The 18,489-nt window shown below is 38.3% G+C and overlaps 1 protein-coding gene across 19 annotated transcripts in view; it reads right to left on the bottom strand.

Moving 5' to 3' along the window:
- Positions 1-18,489, bottom strand: part of Synrg (synergin gamma) — a 61,724-nt gene that overhangs the window by 14,011 nt on the left and 29,224 nt on the right. For 15 of the 19 annotated variants that reach the window (XR_780762.2, XM_010626809.1, XM_010626812.1 and 12 more), the window contains 6 exons: positions 15,536-16,483; positions 6,052-6,645; positions 4,838-5,001; positions 3,893-3,946; positions 3,107-3,203; positions 1,143-1,291 (listed from right to left, as the gene is read on the bottom strand). Coding sequence is in view for 18 of the 19 variants with exons in the window: in XM_010626809.1 (XP_010625111.1) it covers positions 1,143-1,291; positions 3,107-3,203; positions 3,893-3,946; positions 4,838-5,001; positions 6,052-6,645; positions 15,536-16,483 (2,006 nt within the window). In the remaining variant the exon portion in view is untranslated. The remainder of the gene's footprint in view (positions 1-1,142; positions 1,292-3,106; positions 3,204-3,892; positions 3,947-4,837; positions 5,002-6,051; positions 6,646-15,535; positions 16,484-18,489) is intronic. The other 4 variants (XM_010626814.1, XM_010626828.1, XM_010626824.1 and 1 more) reach the window with 2 other exon arrangements.

Raw genomic sequence — 18,489 nt, 5'->3', positions numbered from 1 at the left:
GACCTTATCTCAAAATTACCTAGGCATGCATACACACCCATACATGTGCAAGCAGCACACACTGACTAAATCAATTCATTGTGAGAAACTATGTCTCCAGAGAAGAACTAGTCATTTGTTTATTTGGAGTAGAAATATTTATTATAGGAAAAAACGGAAATACTTTAAGACCTAACGAAAGTAAATGAACTATATATAGGAAAGCAGCCTGATAGATCTATTTTTTTTCCCTGGGGATTGAACCCAAAACCTCACAGTGCTATGGCAAGTGTCCTTCCACTGAGCTATACCCTCAGCTCCCCTGCAGTCTGTTCTGTTCTGTCCTGTCCTGTCCTACACACTGATCTCAGGGCTTTCACACTGAGTTACATTCCAAACATTTTTATTTTTTTATTTTGAGACTGCCTCATTGAGTTGCCCAAGTCAGACTCAGACTTGAAGTCTTTCTGCTTTGGGGGTCACAGACATGTATCACCACACCTGGCTCCACATAGCTTTTTTTTTTGGTACTGGGGATCGAACTTAGGACCTTGTGCTTGCAAGGCAGATGTGGTGCCATTGCACTACATCCCCAGCCCTCCACATAGCTTTTTAAAAGGACAGATAGAAGAACATAAGTCACTACAAGTGTAAAGGAAGGAAATAGAATCAATGCTTTAAAAAAATTTGTATGTACCTATATGAATTCAAAAGGACGAAGAGGGCAGGGGATTTAGCGCAGCGGTGCCACTGCCTGCCTTGCTAGCGCAAGGACCTGAGTTTGATTCCCGGTACAAAAAACAAAACAAAACAAAACAAAAAATTAAAAAGGATGTAGAGAGCCAGGGATGTAGCTCTGCAGCACTGTGCCTGCTTGGCAAGTGCAAGGTCCTGAGTTTGATTCTTGGTACCGAGAAAATAAACAAACAAATAAGATGAGGATACGGTGAATGTCCTAGCCTCTTATCTAGGTACAGTACATGTTACATCTAACCAGAAGGCAACCCGGCCCTATTCAACTAACTGCACATGTTATTGTCTTCTAACACAACGACCCAGTAGGCGCCATCATCCTCCAATAACTGCCATCATCAGCATACATTCCTCGCATCACAACTTAGGTTTCTAGAAGAGTCTATTAGACAACTGTCTATTAGGCTTACGGTGAGTGTGGCGAGTGACATGAAGCCGATCAGATTATTCCATACTTTATCGATGTCCTTCAGCAACTGCTGGAGTTTCTCACTGCACACTGCAGTGGCTTTTATCCCCAGCTCCACACGTTTGGTTACTCTGTACACCTCAACAACCCCTGGCAGGGAGACAGAGTACACAGTTAGGTGCTGCAAATGTAGAGAAACAGATGAGCAAAACAAGGCAGCATCATTTCTTGCTGCTATCTTGTCTGGAATTAAGGAAATATCTGGACAGAGGTGAACCTACTATTCTTTTTTTTTGATACTGGAGAACAAACTCAGGTCCTTGTGCTTGCAAGGCAGGTGGAGGAACCACTGAGCTAAATCCCTGGCCCTAATGAAGCTACTGTTCTTTGACCAATCCACCTGTCTGTCACCTGCCAGTGCTGCAGTAGAGCTTACCAGTAAAAACACAGATTCTACACTACCTGGATTCAAATCCCTGCTCTACTTCTTACTAGCCATGTAACCTTGGGTAAATCATATAACCTTTCAGTGCCTCAGTTTCCTCATCTGTAAAGCTGGGATAATGAGGATAATCTCCTCAAAGGGTGAGTGAGAGTAATAAACAGGTTAATGCTTGAGAGTGCTGGAGAATTCCAGGAGATTATCAGCCTTGTGTAGAGGATTATGGCCTTTCCTCTTCTTTCTCCAAGTGAAGGGCAGGAACTACTGCCCATCCTAAGAAGAAAGGGAGCTTCTAAGTATCTTCCATAAATATTAGGAATGCTGTTAGAGAAAAAGACATGCACAACATTTCCTGGTGGTTGGTCATCTGCTAATGCAGCAGAATTTTCTGCTTGTCGGGGCAAGAAAAAAACTAGAGTAAGGGGACAAATCAAGCAGAAACTGCTCCCCTACACTGTCCACTCATCCAGCAAATACTCTGGGTACTCTCTGTGTGCCACACACTACGCTGGGTGTTGGGTCACAGACCAAAATCCATGCCTTCTTGGCAGTTTATTGTAGTGAAGGGAGAGAGACAGGAAGACAAGAATAATAAAATACGTAAGGTAAAAAAGGTGAACAGGCTAAGGAAAAAAATCAAGCAGAAACAGATGGAAATGCCAGGGATAGGAGAAGGGGTAGCATTTTGAGAAAGGGAGGCTAGAGAGCCAGGCATAGTGGTACATGCCTATAATCCCCATACTTGGGAGGCCAAGGCAGGAGGATCACCCTGAGGTAGAGGCTGGCCTGGGCCACAGTCAGTTCAAGGCCAGACTAAACTGTACAGCAAGATCCTGTGTCAAAAACAACAACAAACAAAAGAGGGAGGCCAGAGAAAACTTCATTGAGAAGGTGGTATTTGAGTGAAGATCTGTAAAGATTAGGCTCCAGTGCATGTGGGCCTGGTTGTGGGTAAGGCCTGAGCCTGGGAAGGGGAGGGACGCTGAACAGAGATTGAGGCTGCAAGTTGGACTGGGGTGTTTTAACAGCTGAAGATGGCCAGGAAGTTAGGGAAACTGTTTATGCCATTAAGGGAAACAGAGGAAAAAGCCAGAGCACAGTAAAGAATTGATTGGAAATAAAATGATTTAATTTTAATGCCTCACTAATTCAGACTCTGCTAAGTTAGGAACTGATATCATTTGCACTGTTACTATTATATATGACAAAGACATGAATGCTTAGCTGTAGAGACCTTAGGTCAAATAGCTGTTACTGCCTATAACTTCAGTATCTTCTCTACAAATGCAGATGTTACTTAGTGAAGCTGAATGTAGCCTGTGATGTAGTATAAAATAGTTAATGTTGGGCTGGGGATTTAGCTCAGTGGTCCCCCCGCAGCCGCCTTGCAAGCGCAAGGTCCCGAGTTCGATCCCTGGTACCAAAAAATAAAACAAAATAAATAAAAATAGTTAATGCAAGTAAAAACTGATAATAATTCAGAGAGTAATGATTTTGAATAAGTAAAATATAAAAGAACATACCTAATAAATATTCCATGCCTTGAGCTGACTGAATAACTTCTGTACAAACAGCACTACTACTTATTCCATTTAAGGTATCATTTGCTTTCTTAATGACCTACAAGAAATAAAATTGTATCACATATAATCAAGAAAGGTCACTGAAAATCAACTTATTATTTGTAGGAAACCTGATAGAAAAGCCAAGTATGAAAAACTATGAGTGACTGATGTATGTATGTATGATATATACACACACACATACATACATACACCTACGCTAAAACAAACCTGAGAATCTTTTTTTTGGTACTGAGGATTGAACTCAGGACTTCGCACTTATGAGGCAGGTGTGGTGTCACTGAGCTAAAACCCCAGTCCCTGAGAATCTCATTTTAATCTTGAAGAAACAATCCTCTATTTCTTTGGAAGAGAAAAAATAAGTTTTTCATTTAAATATAATTTTCATTTAGGCAGAGGTAATATCACTTTGTTATTTCTTTTTGTTTTGTTTTTGGTACTGGGGATCGAACTCGGGTCCTTGTGCTTTCGAGGCAGGCAGCAGCGGAACCACTGAGCTAAATCCCCGGCCTACTTTGTTATTTCTTAAACACAGCAACAGATGAGGGAACAACTCATCTGTTATGGTAACAAACATAAAAGAAAACTTATGCAGGACATGATGATTGTCCTGCTTATGGGGCTGTGAAATAAGGTTCCCCTCAAGTTTGCCTCATTCAAAAGGAGAAGACAAAATGACATATGAGAGCACTTGTGTATGTGTGTACACAAAGGTGACATACTCACATCCAGGGCACTCCCCAGGCATCTCTGCCATTCATATGCATATCTCTCATTTTCCTGTGGATTTAATCAAAAAACTGGGTTAAACAGGCAAGCTGAGGATCCTCTACTTATGACTTCTGTCAATGAAAAAGAGCGGGGAAGACTCCTTTTTATTGAAATCATTCTTGTAAATGCACTTATTCTTTTTGAACCCACTGATAATTATTTTAAATTACTAACACATGTGACTTCTGAGCACACGCCCTGTGAATCTGAGGAAAATGACTTAAGGGCAGCTTCTCTCTGTGAGTAATAACTGTCTTGTGTGTTCTAGTCAGTAACAGTGCAGGCCTTTCCTCGAAGTAAACCACAATGGAAGCAGCCACTACAAGAGCTGATGTCAATTTACTGATTTTCCATGCCACAGGCAAAATGTTCTATGTGCGTGTGCATTTGTGATTGCACATGTGCATGTGTAACAAGAAACTGGGAAAGGAGAACTAAGTGCGTTGCCATAGGAGGAAGACAACACGGGAGTAAGATGTAGCAAACAGAAACAGGAGATCTAGCACATTTCCCTTCTCGCCTCTATTTTGATGTTTCCACGTTCAGCAGGATGATAAGCAGCTCCAGTGGCACAATTGGTTAGCACATGGTTCTTCTATAACAGTAGGACGATAAACTAGAGGCATTCAAAAAGAATCCCTCAAAGAGTCTCCTCCTTGAAATCTTATGAATGATTTCAGTTTTAGGGTCTCTGACTATTTTAGTGGAAGTCACATCCGAGAAGTGCTTTTGCCTAGAACTAAGAGTATCGGTCTCTCACTTCAATCATCTTTGACATATGGCACCCTGTGCCCCAACCCTCCCACTTCCCCCTATGAAAGCTGAAAGCATGTTTTCCTGGAGTCTTCAGGACTCAGCTGGTTTTCTACCTGCTCCTCTGAAGAGAACGACCCTGCTCACCTCCACCTCTCCAGTCAGATCTTTGTACTTGTCACGGATGACAGGCAGAGCTGGCTTCTCACTCAGAGTGTTGGAACGGTCTCTGAAAGGCTGCTCCAGAGCCGGAGAAGGAGAGGACCGGCTTATTTCTTTATCACCAAGGCTCAAGCTCCTCTTGTGCGACCCTGGAGGAGTAGATGATATATTGAAAAGTTTTTGATTACTCAGCTTAGCTCAAGCAGAGTCTCCTCATATTCTCTCAATGCAAGCGAAGTCCATGATCTCTTCCACCAGGATGGGATTAAAGCAGAAGAGACAAATTCTGATGTCTACAGAGTCTGGCAAGTAAAGTACAGGACACCCGAGGTCAGCTGGAGATAGAAGTGGTGGAGAGTGGTGGAGACTGGTGGAGACTGGGGGAGACTGGGGGAGACTGGGGGAGACTGGGGGAGACTGGGGCAGACTGGGGCAGACTGGCAGAGTCTGCTTGTCTGGGGGCAGGGTAATCAGTAGCAGCTGACTGTCAAGATATAGGGATGAAGGCCTAGTATTGCCAGCTAGTATGACTTTTCAAGAAAAGCTAGAAATCCCATTATTTTTCAATATTGGCAATGAGTTCACATTTAGGGATTTATCAAAACAGATGTGCAGTTTGGATGCAGATCCATAGCCACAACATTGCAGCCTCTGTATGAAAGGACTGCCTGCAATCAGAGATATAATTGCGGTTATATCATGCAGGCTCCTTGGTTTTTTCAAAAAAGATACCATCTGTTGTTTTGTTTTTGTTTTTGTTTTTAAAGTACTGCGGATTAAACCTGGGACCTTTTCACTGAGTTATATCCCCAGTCCTTTTTTAATTTTGAGACCCAGTCTCATGAAGTCACTAAGTTGCACAGGCTGTGCTTGAACAAGTGATCCTCCTGTCTCAGCCTCCCAGAATGTGCATCAAGATGTCTGGCTTAGTCTTTTTTTAAACAACATACTTCTAAGCAAATAAGTCAATCAATAATAACCTCATGTCAGGTTTATAGTTAGCTCAAATGTGGTTGTCTAAGACATACTGATTTGACTTCAGTTCAGTTTCAGGGGAACCTTTATTTCAGTTATCTGTCACTGACGCTGATTTCAAAGATGGAAAATCTATTTCCTGCTAAACCATAAGTCAACATTTTCTTCTTAAGAAACAGTATCTAGTATCTCACAATAGTAAAATCTACCTTGAAGCTACTCACCTTGAACAGAAAGGTCAAAGGTTGCCAGCTCACTTTTGATCATTTCTTCACTGGACTTCATCTTGCTCTGTGAATTGGCTACTAAAAAGTCAAATTTGCTGATTTTAGGCTTCTCACTCTGAAACTCTCCAAAGTCATCTGAACATTCTTTGGGGGTTTCATGAGAGGCACCACTGGAAGCTGGGCTTGGACATGTGACCTCTTGGCTGTGTTCTGCTATGGACAGATCCTGTCTTGTGAAATCTTTATAGTCTCCACTTTCATATTCCTTTTGGTCATTGGTCTGAGGAATCACGTCTGTAAAACTGGCAAGAGCTGGGAAGGTAGTCTCTGGAAGACTGTCTTCACTTGCAAAGGTGGTTACTTTGGAGAGAGATGTCAGGGTAATATTTTCAGAACTGCCAAATGATGTCTCTTTCTTTTGAAGAACTGAGGCAGCTGAGGAGGATCCACTTCCTGCTGAGAGGACAAATGGAGAGAGTTTTCTGCCCTGAGATGCATCGTCCCTGTCTGACCAGTCATAGCTCGTAAGTGTGCTCATGGCAAAATTGCTACTGTCGTTTCCAAAAGCAGCATATTTTAAGTCCTCTATATCTGAAAGGGAAATAAGACCCCAAAATTAGAGGCAAGCTCATAATTTAGTAAGATGCCTAGCACATCTGATCAGTTTTATGGTATACTGCAGTAACTAAATTTAGAGCTTGTACCAAAATTAAAGAAGTTAGGCTGTAACTTCTGATCTTAAAAAACCCACATTAAGCTTGAGTTGGCATTTAGTTCCAAATAATTTTTTTTCCTTGTATATAGAAATTACCAAGAAAGACAGGAGTTTCATCTACTAACATATTTACTTTTTGGATTAAGGTCACTTCATAAATTGCTCCCTTATAAATGTACTTACATATTCCCTGCCTAAATGTCTTTCCTCTATACTTGGTTGGAAAGTGTTCTTTTAAGGCATGAAATGTATATGACAAACTAATTTGAAATTAAGTTTCTCAAAACTAAAGTACAAATGATGTTGCTTAACTATTAGTAATTCATTAGGAAGTTTGTCTCAGGCAAGGCCAAATATGAGATTTTAATCAAGCAATTACTTACCTAGTTGTTATTTTGGTGGATTTCATACTGCTGTGATGGAGTATGAGGAAAGAAAAATTAATCTAATCTACTTTAGCCCTTAAGAAAAATAGAAGTAAAGGTCTGGGACTTATTAGGCAATTATTTCTGCTTCACCTTAAGCATCTGCCCCCCACCCCAATTTAAAAATGGAAGAGGAAATTCTAGGGGAGAAGGCTCATTATACAAAGCTTTCTTAATTTATATTTAAAAAATCTAACAGGTATTATAAAACCGACAGCATGTAGGTTTTTTTTTATTTAGATAGATCTGAATTCAACTGTCCAACTACTTACTTATGGAACGCTAGGCAGATTACTTCATAGTTCTGAAAAGTGGCTTGCTTTTCTGTAAAATGAGAAGACGTGTATTCGGAAGGGCTGTGTTAGCACAATCAACTGTGACAATGTGCATGGAAGGCCAGCTCAAAGCCTAGAGAGCAATACGTAAGACAGTAGCTGTTCAGCACAGTTGCTACTGGCCACAATCTGACATTTGGATGCTGCTTTGGGGCCTAAAATGGAATTACTTTAAAGTAAAAATAAAAATCCAATTCATCACTTTAATGTTACTAGGGAAGAAGTTTCTTGCTCATTTTCAAAAAGTAAAACCAGCTGAGTCTGAACATGGCTGGTGTGGAGAAGCCCTTTTTACAGCAGTGCTGTCCATTCGGCTGGGGTGATGAGTTTCATTTCATTTTAGTCACTGTGTATGAGGAAAGAAGGACAAATGTCTTTCTGACAATCACATACACTATTATGAGGAAAGGGGTCTAAAGTTTTGTAACCCAGATTTTCACCGTTCAGTTGATAGGTGATCCAATCCTGGGTCATCCTTTTCTTGCTTTCATAGTAATTCTGCATAGTTCGTGGAAGGTAGGAAGCTCCTAACATTTCCATAGCTCTTCTAACCCTAACCCCAAATCTTTTTCTTTATGTTCTGCTATGGTCACTAAGTTAATAATAAAGTACGCTAGAAAAAGCCAACCAGTGAAAGGTAAATATCTCTCACTGAATGATAATTTTAAAATTCTGTTGTGCAAATGGTACCTTCAAATATAGCTTGTTCAATAGAAGGAAAAAAAAAAACCTCAGAAAAGTTCGAGTTAGAATGAATGAAATGAGACTTCAGGCAAAATACTTTCCTAGTCTCCTACTGTAGTCTCTCTCTTACCATTTAAAGGGTTCAGAAGGTGCCCAGAATCAAATGAGGTGACACTCAAGAGACAATGCAGTTAAATACAAGCCTAGGCTTCAAGGGGCACATTCAGAAAAATCTTTCACAAGACAGATACTCTTCTTTTTTTTTTTCCTGGTACCAGGGATTGAACTCAGGACCTTGCACTTGAAAGGCAGGCAGTGGAACCACTGAGCTAAATCTCTGGCCCCAGATACTTTTCTTATTAGAGCCCCAGAAAGCTCTTTTGGGAAACAAAAGAAGTGTTCCCAGAATCTCATTGATTAGAGGGTAACAATTTTCCTAGAGACCAAAGATAAAGTTAATGAAATGATAGCACCAGATCAAACACTATAATCAAGTTGCTATGGTAATAAAAAGACCCTTTGTGCAATTACGCAACAGGAAAGAAAATTTTTGAAAATTTTTAAAAATTTGAAATGACTCATATACTCAGCTAAAAGGCATTAAAAGCAATATGAGATTAGCACTGCTGAAGAGCTTTTCAGCACTTTTCTACTACACAGGCCTTCTATAAATCATGTTTTTATTAAAAATTATATGCATGTAACATTTTGCCTAATGGAACAACTCACAGAAATGAAAGACTAAAAAGAACCAAATGAAAATCTTAAAATATTTTAAGCTTAAAAAAAGTAAATATAAGCTGAGTGAGGTGGCACAGGCCTGAAATCCCAGCACTCAGGAGGCTGAGGCAAAAGGACTATCAAGTTGAAGGCCAGCCTGGAGTACATAGTGAGGCCCGGTCTCAAAAAAAAACCAAAAAGTAAATATACAAGATTCACTAAAATCAAGCCTTGAAATTGAGTTTTAAATTTACTTTTTAAATTTACTAGCTCCTTTGAATATGTAAGTACTAAAACTGACATTACCTAAGCAATATATGGCATAACACTTGCCTAACACCTATCTCTAAACTTTAGCATTTATAAACAATATAAATATAGTATTTCTTGGCATAATGAATATTTGTAAACTATTTTCTAAGAAAAATGTGGTTGTCAATTCATTGAAGGTAGGTTAAAGCAAGAAAATCCCTCATTTCTGTGTTGTTTCAAGTTTTCTAAGTAATCCAGTTATGTGCATTATTATATAATGCTCTTAAAAATATTAAAGATTATGTAATACCTACAACATAAGCAGTACAAGACTTGTTTGGAAAAATGATGTGGAACAACTCATGTTTCATTTGCAATCACTGAAGTTAGAGCAGAGGTTTTTTTCAGTTTGATAGCTGAATTGTGAAAATTGCAAAAGAAAAAAAAGAAAAAGGAAAATGAATGCAATAAAGTGACCAGAGAGTCACTATTGTATTTCCAATTCCACTGGAGAACTAGGCTGTTCTAAGTTGAACTACAATTGCACACAGATAATACACAGAACTGTGTGCTTTAACACACGTATTTTTTGTAACTAGGAATGTCCCATTACAGAGGGCAAAGGAATAAACTACACAATCTGCTTTCCATCATGGCTCACAAATCAAAACATGAATTTCTTGTATATGCTGGCCAGTAGTCCTATCAATCCTTTTATAACCTCTATTCAAATCCCTTTTGATTGATGCTGTACACTGAAAACAAGGTATTTCCAAGAATGTGAGCCGCCGTACCCATTCCCCTGAACATTTTCTAAAGTTGTAAATGCCTGAAGATTAAGAGTTACTGTGGATTTTGAAGAAGGAATTTAGGGAAAGAGGAAATACACGTGCAAATTCCACTATTTTAAAGTAGTAATAACAATGTTCATTGGACTAAGAAATATCTTTTAGTTTATAACACTGATATAATCCAGACTCATCAAAGCAAACCATTACATATCTGTACATTTCCATTTCTCTCTACCTGTGTGCCTATTCTACTTTAGAGAAAATTCCCTATTGACTATAAAACCTGATTTGCCTGTGTTCTGTAAGTCCCAAACACCCTGTTTCAGAAGAAAACAAGGAACAAAAGTGATCACAGTATAGTATAGTATGACAGGCATAACATTATATAATTGTTTCCCAGTATTTTCTGTTCTGCACAAAAACCTTCCATTCTTCCTTTGTCCCAACTCCCATAATGCTGTGGTTTAAATTATATCCACACTAACTGTAAACACCTTCAGCTTTCTGTGTTAGTGTGTTAAACTCAATAAAGAAAGGTGATAATCCTGTGGCTATTTTAAGTCAGAGGCTAAATGGCCAAGGAATAATGTTAGCATACACATCAGGACTATCTGAAATTAATAATAAAAATTTCATTAAAATGATACCAAATGAGCACAGAAGATGGCACTTTTACTGAGTGACTATTTTCTGAAAGAACTTATCAAAAGTACTCAAATGATACAAAAACAAAAAGCCAGAAGCAGCTTAAAAAAAAATCTGAGTAAGGGATATAGCTTGTGGTAAGAGTTCTTGCCAACCATGCACAAGGCCCTGGGGTTTACTCCCTAGCGTGGCAAATAACAAGGTAAACAGTAGGTAAGCAAGTAAGTAAGTAAGTAAAAAAATAGCTGGACTGCATGCCTGTAGCCTGAGCTACTCTGGGGGCTGAGATAGAGTTTGAAACTAGTATGGGCAATACAATGAGAAAAAAAGATTGGATTTTTAAAATTGTTTTGGGATTTAGCATAGCTTTGATTACCAGTGTTCCTTTGTGCTCATCTGCTACTTCTAAAAATTAGCAGAGATTGTAACATGAATAAAAGAGTGACTGCAGAACATCGATACATTTGTGTAATTTCTCAGGCACTGATAGAAGCCCACCATGAACCAACCATATCTTACTTGACACTAGGGAAAACACTACTTTTGTTTGTTTGAACCCATGGGCACAAATTTTTCAACTCTTTATTGCAAAAAACTTTTTTAACCACTATATTATACTATTAAAGCTACCTCTAAAAAGTAACACGATATTTAGGAAATACTAATTGCTCAATTTCTGAATGCGTGCTTCATACACAGTGATAGCCACTTCTGATCAGAAAGGAATTAAAATAAAGCAGTTTCAGATGGACCAAGTTAGCATTAGCGAATTTCAATGACAAAGGAATTCTCCAGCCAAAGCCACCATGATATTGTTCACACACACACACACACACACACACACACACACACACACACGCATTCCAAGGGAACCTCCTAAATGCAGGGGAGCGTATTTTATCAGTAGATGGAGGCTACACCAACATATTTCTTTCTTCCAATTTTGTCAGCAGCACACATCATAATTAAAATGTAATGCAGGGCCAGCGATTTAGCTCAGTGGTTCTGCCGCCTGCCTCGCAAGCATGAGAACCCGAGTTTGATCCCCAGTACCAAGAAACCAAAACAAAACAAAACAAAAAAAATGTAATGCATTCATATAAGGTTTGTAAAAACCCAGATAAGAAAAAGAATGAAAGAAATCCTCATTTTCAATGGTTTAATTTCCTTTTTTCCTCAAATCTTGAAAAATAAAACCGAAAAAACCCCTAAGAACTAAGATCCTTAAAATAAAAAATTTACACCACTGAAATAATCCTTTTTCCGGCTGGGACTACAGGCGTGCGCCACCACACCCAGCCATATTATATTCTAAAATGAAGAAAATACAGTAGTTTCCACGTTTGGTCTACTGTTCACTTTCATTAGTCTTTTTATAAACTGTTTTCTTAAAAATGAAAATAGTTTTAAAGTTTAATTTGTCTGATATATCTCCTGAAGTTGTTTTCAGAACTTGGTTTATGCAGTAGAAGTAAAAAAAGACTGAGGGTTGCTCCATACATTCTGAATTTAGAACGATAATGCTCTACAAATACTGGATGATGTACTCAATTTCAAACTCAAATAAAAAAAGTAGTTCTGAAGACTTTCCATATACAGATCATCAGTTTAAATTCAGCTTACATATACTATGCTCAGAAGTCCATCTCAAAACCATACAATGACGTATTTTAAGTGAAGCTTATAAATATCTCATTATCTTCGTGTCCCTCTTTTCCCAACACTCAACTCTTACATCTTCTTCCTTACCTTCCTCTTCTCTTCACAATGTAACACTTAGTACAGATAGGCACTATACAACAAAATATACTCCAGTTTCCTGTAGTGAAGAACATTTCTCTGTCCCTTATATAAAGTGGTGCAAGGTTTAAACTTCTTTTAGGTTTAAAGTTCTCTCTCTTCCTCTTTTTCTTTTGTAGTAATGAGGATCGAACCCAGGGGCCTTACACATAAGCAAGCCTACCGCTGAACTATAGCCTTAGCCCTAAAGTTATATTTCAACCCAATGCCACATTAAGAACATACACCAACTGGGCCAGGGATTTAACTCAGTGGCACCACATCTGCCTTGGAAGTACAAGGTCCTGAATTCAATCCCCGGTACCAAAAATAAATAAAATAAAATTTAAAAAAGAACTTACACCAATGGAATTATAAGAGACAAAGGCTAAAATGTATCAATAGTTTCTTAGGAGACAGGTATTTGAGGAAACAAAGCAAAAAGGAAAACATCTAGTCTCAAGGGATACTACTTGCTTTGCACTTGCTTTATAACAGCCAGGTATTTCTTTGGTCTAACCCTGAAAAAATACAAATTACACACATCCTCACACTTTCAAAATATGCCAAAGAATTATTTATTAACACAGGACTTACAGATCACAAAAGAGAGTGGTACAGAAGAGCTGGAAAATAAGTCATCAGAATAAGCATGCAGATCAGTATTGGCAGAGGAATATACGAAAGCAAGTTTGAAAAGGCACATTCACACAGAAAATATCTAAATTGAAAAAAAAGACATCAGAAAAGCGGCCAAAAAAATTAAGGCGCTGATTAAAATACAAAGATTTTCAATGTCAATGAAAAGCTACTGTACAGGTAGGTAGCTAGAGAAGTCTTGCTGACCCTTTGAGAATGTCACAAATAAGGGTAAGCTCTTGCTGCCAGCAAAACCAATGATCTTAATGACTGAACATCAAGATGCTTCAGTGCTGGAGAGATTAAATTTAGTAGTGGGGGAAAGAGCAGCCTAGTTGAAATTATATGCAGCAAGAGCTCAAAGGGTTAAATGTAATAATAGGCAGAGAAATCAAGCAATGTTATTAGTATTTTCTATCTTCCATACAAAGAATTATAGCAAGAGTTAAAAGAGACAGTATCCCCTTCAGAGTTAAGTTAGGGTTTCTAAACAGGATTAAGGCCCATACGTGGAACTCTATCAGGTTTTATTCAGTTCATCAGCCCACTTATTTCTGTAACAAGATGTACGTTGAACCCTCACACTGAGAAAGCAAGAGATACTGTAGTGAATAGGAGCATATAGTAAAACCACATTGTATTGAAGAAATCCCTGTCATTTACCGTCTTAAATATATTTATGTAGGAATTTTGCTCCACAACAGTACAGGTACAGCTCCTTGGTCAGACAACCCCTTTCAACAACCGCTCTAAAGGGATACTGCTCCTTTATGACAGGAGGTTTACAGACCAATGGGAGGGAACAATCTGTTTTTCAGAGTATCCTCACACTGAAGAGAGGTGGCTTGAACATGACAAGTTCCAATCTGGGAATGTTCCAAACATACATAGAGAGCATGAGCACAGATTATTTTAACAGGTCTACTAGAACAAGATCAGTCAAAACAACCAAGCCTCCTCCTCAAATAAAACGGGGGAGAAAAAGACTCCCCAAACTCAGATTACGCTCATTTCATAAAGACATCTAGCTTGGCACTGTGAAAGAATATAGATTCGTTTTCAGAAAAATAGCTTCTAATTAATAACTTTAGAGTCCAAAGGCTAGTATACATGTTATGAGATTTTTAAAAATGAAAATCAGAGTGTTGTTCAGAAAACAGTACTTTGCAATCAACTGTTGTGGCTCAAGCAGCTCATACATAAAGAAAAACAGAATCACTCTATCAAACAAATAGCAGCAAAAAATAGGAAATTTTCTGAAGAAAAGTATAAAACAACTCAAAAAGGAAATAGTGAAGGGCACAAGGAGCTCTTCATACAGCCCACTTAGCAAGTAGCAACATGAAACACGTACTGTCTCTGCTAACTTGCTCCCATTTCAGCACCCAACTTGAGAAACCTGCAACATTTCAGTTAACTAAAGGATAGATGTAATCTTGGTTTCTGACTCACCAGTTCAATATATGCAAAAGCTATAGTACTTTACAATTTCTGCCTGAACCTGTAAACCTGGAAGCATCTTACATGTCCCTCTCAGGTTAAAAACAAAAAACAAAAATACAAACCCTTAGGATGCATAATATACTTTCTAGAATAATACAGTAATACTGAGAGAGTTCTCATTATTAAAGGCCACAAAATAGGTTTATATTTCTATATACGTATTAAAAAACAAAACAAAAACTAGGACACTTGGGAATCTAGTTTTATGATAGGAAGTTGGACTAGATAATAAAATGCTACATGTAATTCCACACAGAATTTAAAGAGGGCTCCCTAATAAGATGTTTCCAAACTTTTTGTGAGAAAGTTAGTAGTTTCCCTATACTAGCATCTACAGATTTGTTACAACTTAATACTTCCAGTAATAACATTCACACTGAAAACATTACTTGTATTCCACTAACACCACAGGCCTGCCTCCTTGTCAGACCGTGACACATAGAACATCCACAAATACCGTAAGCTTTTCCCTGTTCCTCTTTTGAAGGGATGTGGCAAACTGCAGTAAAACTAGTTAATTTTTTACTTTCTCAGCCCAGTAAGAGTCAGTTTCTATAACAGAATACTGCATTGGTAGCTGCTAAAAATACCCAAGAGAAGAAAAAAGGAGGGGGAAACATTGATTTTGCTCAAAGAAATGAAGAAACTGCAAATGCGAAAACTGCAAAAGTCTTTATAAAATTTCTGGCAACGTGAGGTTCATTTAGCAGTGGATTTCTATGAGCCTCTGAACACTAAATTGGTACTGGATTTCAAAAATAAAAATATCTTAGCTCTCAATCTAAGTTTCAGAGTAGTCACAGTATCAGAATATCCAAGTATCCACAGAATCAAATTTAACACTGTTTCAAAGAGACTGGCAACAAGGAGGTTAAGTATTAGAAATTAGTAAAGGTAAAGGACCAGAACCTCACTCTTCTGTAAGTCAACACCCACAGAATCATCTTTGAAATCTAAATCACCATCACCAGAGCAATCTCACCAATTCCTCACCTGCAGCAGGAGGATGCTGGCCACTAACTGTTGGCAAATCCAAAGAGCTATCAGACATGACATGTTTAAGATCTCCTCCCACATCAGCCAATTTCATGTCAAACTGAACAGAAAGTGCATCTTCAGAGTCCTCCTTGCCAACACTGCTGCCACCAATGGAAGGGAGATCCAAGGATTTCACTGAAGCAGAGTCTTCTTTGGTGTGCCTGAAAGCCACTGCTTTCTCTGTCAGGGATTTGTCCGAGTTCATGGAAGAAAATTTACTGGAGTGGAAGTCAGCAAAGTCATCATCACTTTTTCCAGAAGAAGTGTTATCTTTTGACTCCTCAACACCCAGCCCAGCTCCTTCTAGAGAAAGTTGTTTGAAGACATCATACTTGGTAGACGCGGCAGCTGGGTTCTGTGTACTCTTCACTGTGCTGCCCAAGTTGCCGGTTAGAGGAACAGGACTAGCTTCCTCTTTAAGGACATCATATTTGTCATCTGCCTTTTGTTCAGATGAAACAGAGCTATTACTGAAAGCCATAAAATCTGCAAAGTCATCCTGTTCCCCAGCAGATGCTGGGCTAGAATATTCCCCAAAAAGGTTGAATTCACCAAAATCATCAGCCAAACTAGAACTTTTATTCGATGTTGGTGCTGATGTAGTTGCAGTAGAACCTGTTGGCTGAGGTTGTGTAGAAATTGATTTGGACGTGCTGAATGCAGCTGAAAAAGACAATGGTTTCTCACTGCTACAATTAACCGAGGAAAACATATCTAGGTCTGCTAAGTTCAGAGGATTTTTAATTTGTGGTGGCTGTTTCTGCTGTACAGTTCCTGTGGGGAAGGGTGCTGGAAAAGGTTTGTCTTTTGTCGGTGGCTCTAGTGGTGATACACTATCAGCTGTTTTAAAATCGGTGAAACCATCATCAGATCCTGCAGATCTGAATTCTGCAAAGCTCTCTCCTGAAAAACAAAAAAGCGATAAAATAAATACTAAACTGAAAATCACAGAATGTGCAGTATATTAAATTACAGGTGTAATTTTATAGGCTTTCCCCCACTGGCTTGACATTAATCACAGTTTAAACTCTATCAAACACTGGATATAGAAATAGGTACTGTTGTCAAGACTGTCTTCCTTTGGCTGGCCAGTTAAGTGGCACAATAAAAGAGAAATATGTGGGCTGGGGATTTATCTCAGTAGCACAAGGTCCAGAGCTCCATCCTCAGTACCACTAAAAAAAAAAAAAAGAAATATGTGCTGGAGGTTCCTGAGAGAGACACACTGTATTGAAATAAAAATGTAAAGATAAAACATGTTATATGGTTTTAAAAAAAATCCGAGGTATCATTGAAGCATTAGGAGAAATCGTGAATCTAATATTAAGAATGTATAACATTTAAACAATAATATTTTAAGAATCACTACAGGGGGGCCAGAGATTTAGCTCAGTGGTTCCGCCACCTGCCTTGCAAGCACAAGGACCTGTGTTTAATCCCCGGTACCAAAAAAAAAAAAAAAAAAAAAAAAAATTACTAGGGAAATTTTAGGGAAAGAACTAGCATTCAAATTTCTTTTTCTTTTTTTTTTTTTTTTTGGTACCAGGGATCGAACTTTGGTCCTTGCACTTGCAAGGCAAGCAGCGGCACCACTGAGCTACATCCCCAGCCTCTTGTACTTTATGTTTTAAAGACAGACTACTAATGAAACTAAGTCAGTTGCACAAATTGACAAGAAATACAGATGTAAAACTTGTAAGAATTACAAAACTTTTTTTTTTTTGGTTTTTGAGAAAGGTTCTCACTATGTAGTTGAGATTGATCTGGAACTCACTATGTAGCCCAGGCTGGTCTCTAACTCACAGCCATCCTCCTGCCTCAGCCTCCTGAGTGCTGGGATTAAAGGCATGTGCCACCATGCCCAGCTAAGAATTACAAAACTTTAGACAAGTGTATTACTGTAGGTGTTATTTCTGTAAATGAAAGGTGAAGAGCAGCTAATTTTATTAAAGCCTAAACTTTTGATGTGTTAGTTTGAAATATCTATGAAATTGACAAGTTTTACTCCGGTTTTGTTTTGTTTTTTTTTAAAAAGTTTAGCAAGCTAAACTTACTGATGTATGGTATGCTTTTTCATCATAAATGTAAGCTGTGTGAAAGGGTTAAAAGGAAATGAAAAAGAGTAGGTTTACAAATTCCAAAAGAAGGGATTTGGGGGGGCTAAATTAGTTGCAGTCATTTGAAGACTGCCTATCAGAAGGCACATTAAACGTATTTCATGGGTAGCATTTTAGCTTACTTTGTGAAATCATTTCTGTTTTCTAATTTGTCATTTTTTTAGGCCCTAAGAAACCTAAAAATGGATGACTTTTTGCTAAAACTTCAATATTTCTTCTTTACATAAAACATTTTTTCATCTACTTCATCTTAAACTGTATAAAGCGTAATATGGAAATATCATTAAATCCTGTAATTCAATAATGCAAGAAACTCATACCTCTGAATACTGTAAAATTCCTTATAAATTCCCAAACACTCATATACTTGGTTGAAGTTAAGCCAGTTTTCTTTCTTTTCCTTCTTCCCTCTCTCTCTCCCTCTCTTCCTCCCTACTCCCCTTCTTTTCTTTCTTTCCAGTGCTAGGAATAAAATCTGGGGCAACATATGCCAAGCAAGTGCTGTACCACTGAGCTACATCCTTAGTCCTAAGCCAATGTAATTTTAATGAGATTATTCAAAAGATAGCATACCATTTAGGAGAATAAAACATTTTCCCCTAAAATGAACAAAATTAGCTACTCCAAGTGGAAGGCGTCAGAATTAACGTTAAGCTAGAAATGAAAGCAAGCACAACAATTTTGGAGATTTTAAGGCCTAAGAAAGCAGGGCTAAGATACTGTCCACATTTTGGTGGCACCACTGTCTTTCTCTGTTATCTTTTATAGATTTAACACATACAAGATGATCAC

Source organism: Fukomys damarensis, unplaced genomic scaffold (assembly GCF_012274545.1).
Source record: "Fukomys damarensis isolate Sample0158 unplaced genomic scaffold, DMR_v1.0_HiC HiC_scaffold_13, whole genome shotgun sequence".
NCBI classification, from domain to species: Eukaryota; Metazoa; Chordata; class Mammalia; order Rodentia; family Bathyergidae; genus Fukomys; species Fukomys damarensis.
This window is presented reverse-complemented; position numbering and strand designations above follow the sequence as displayed.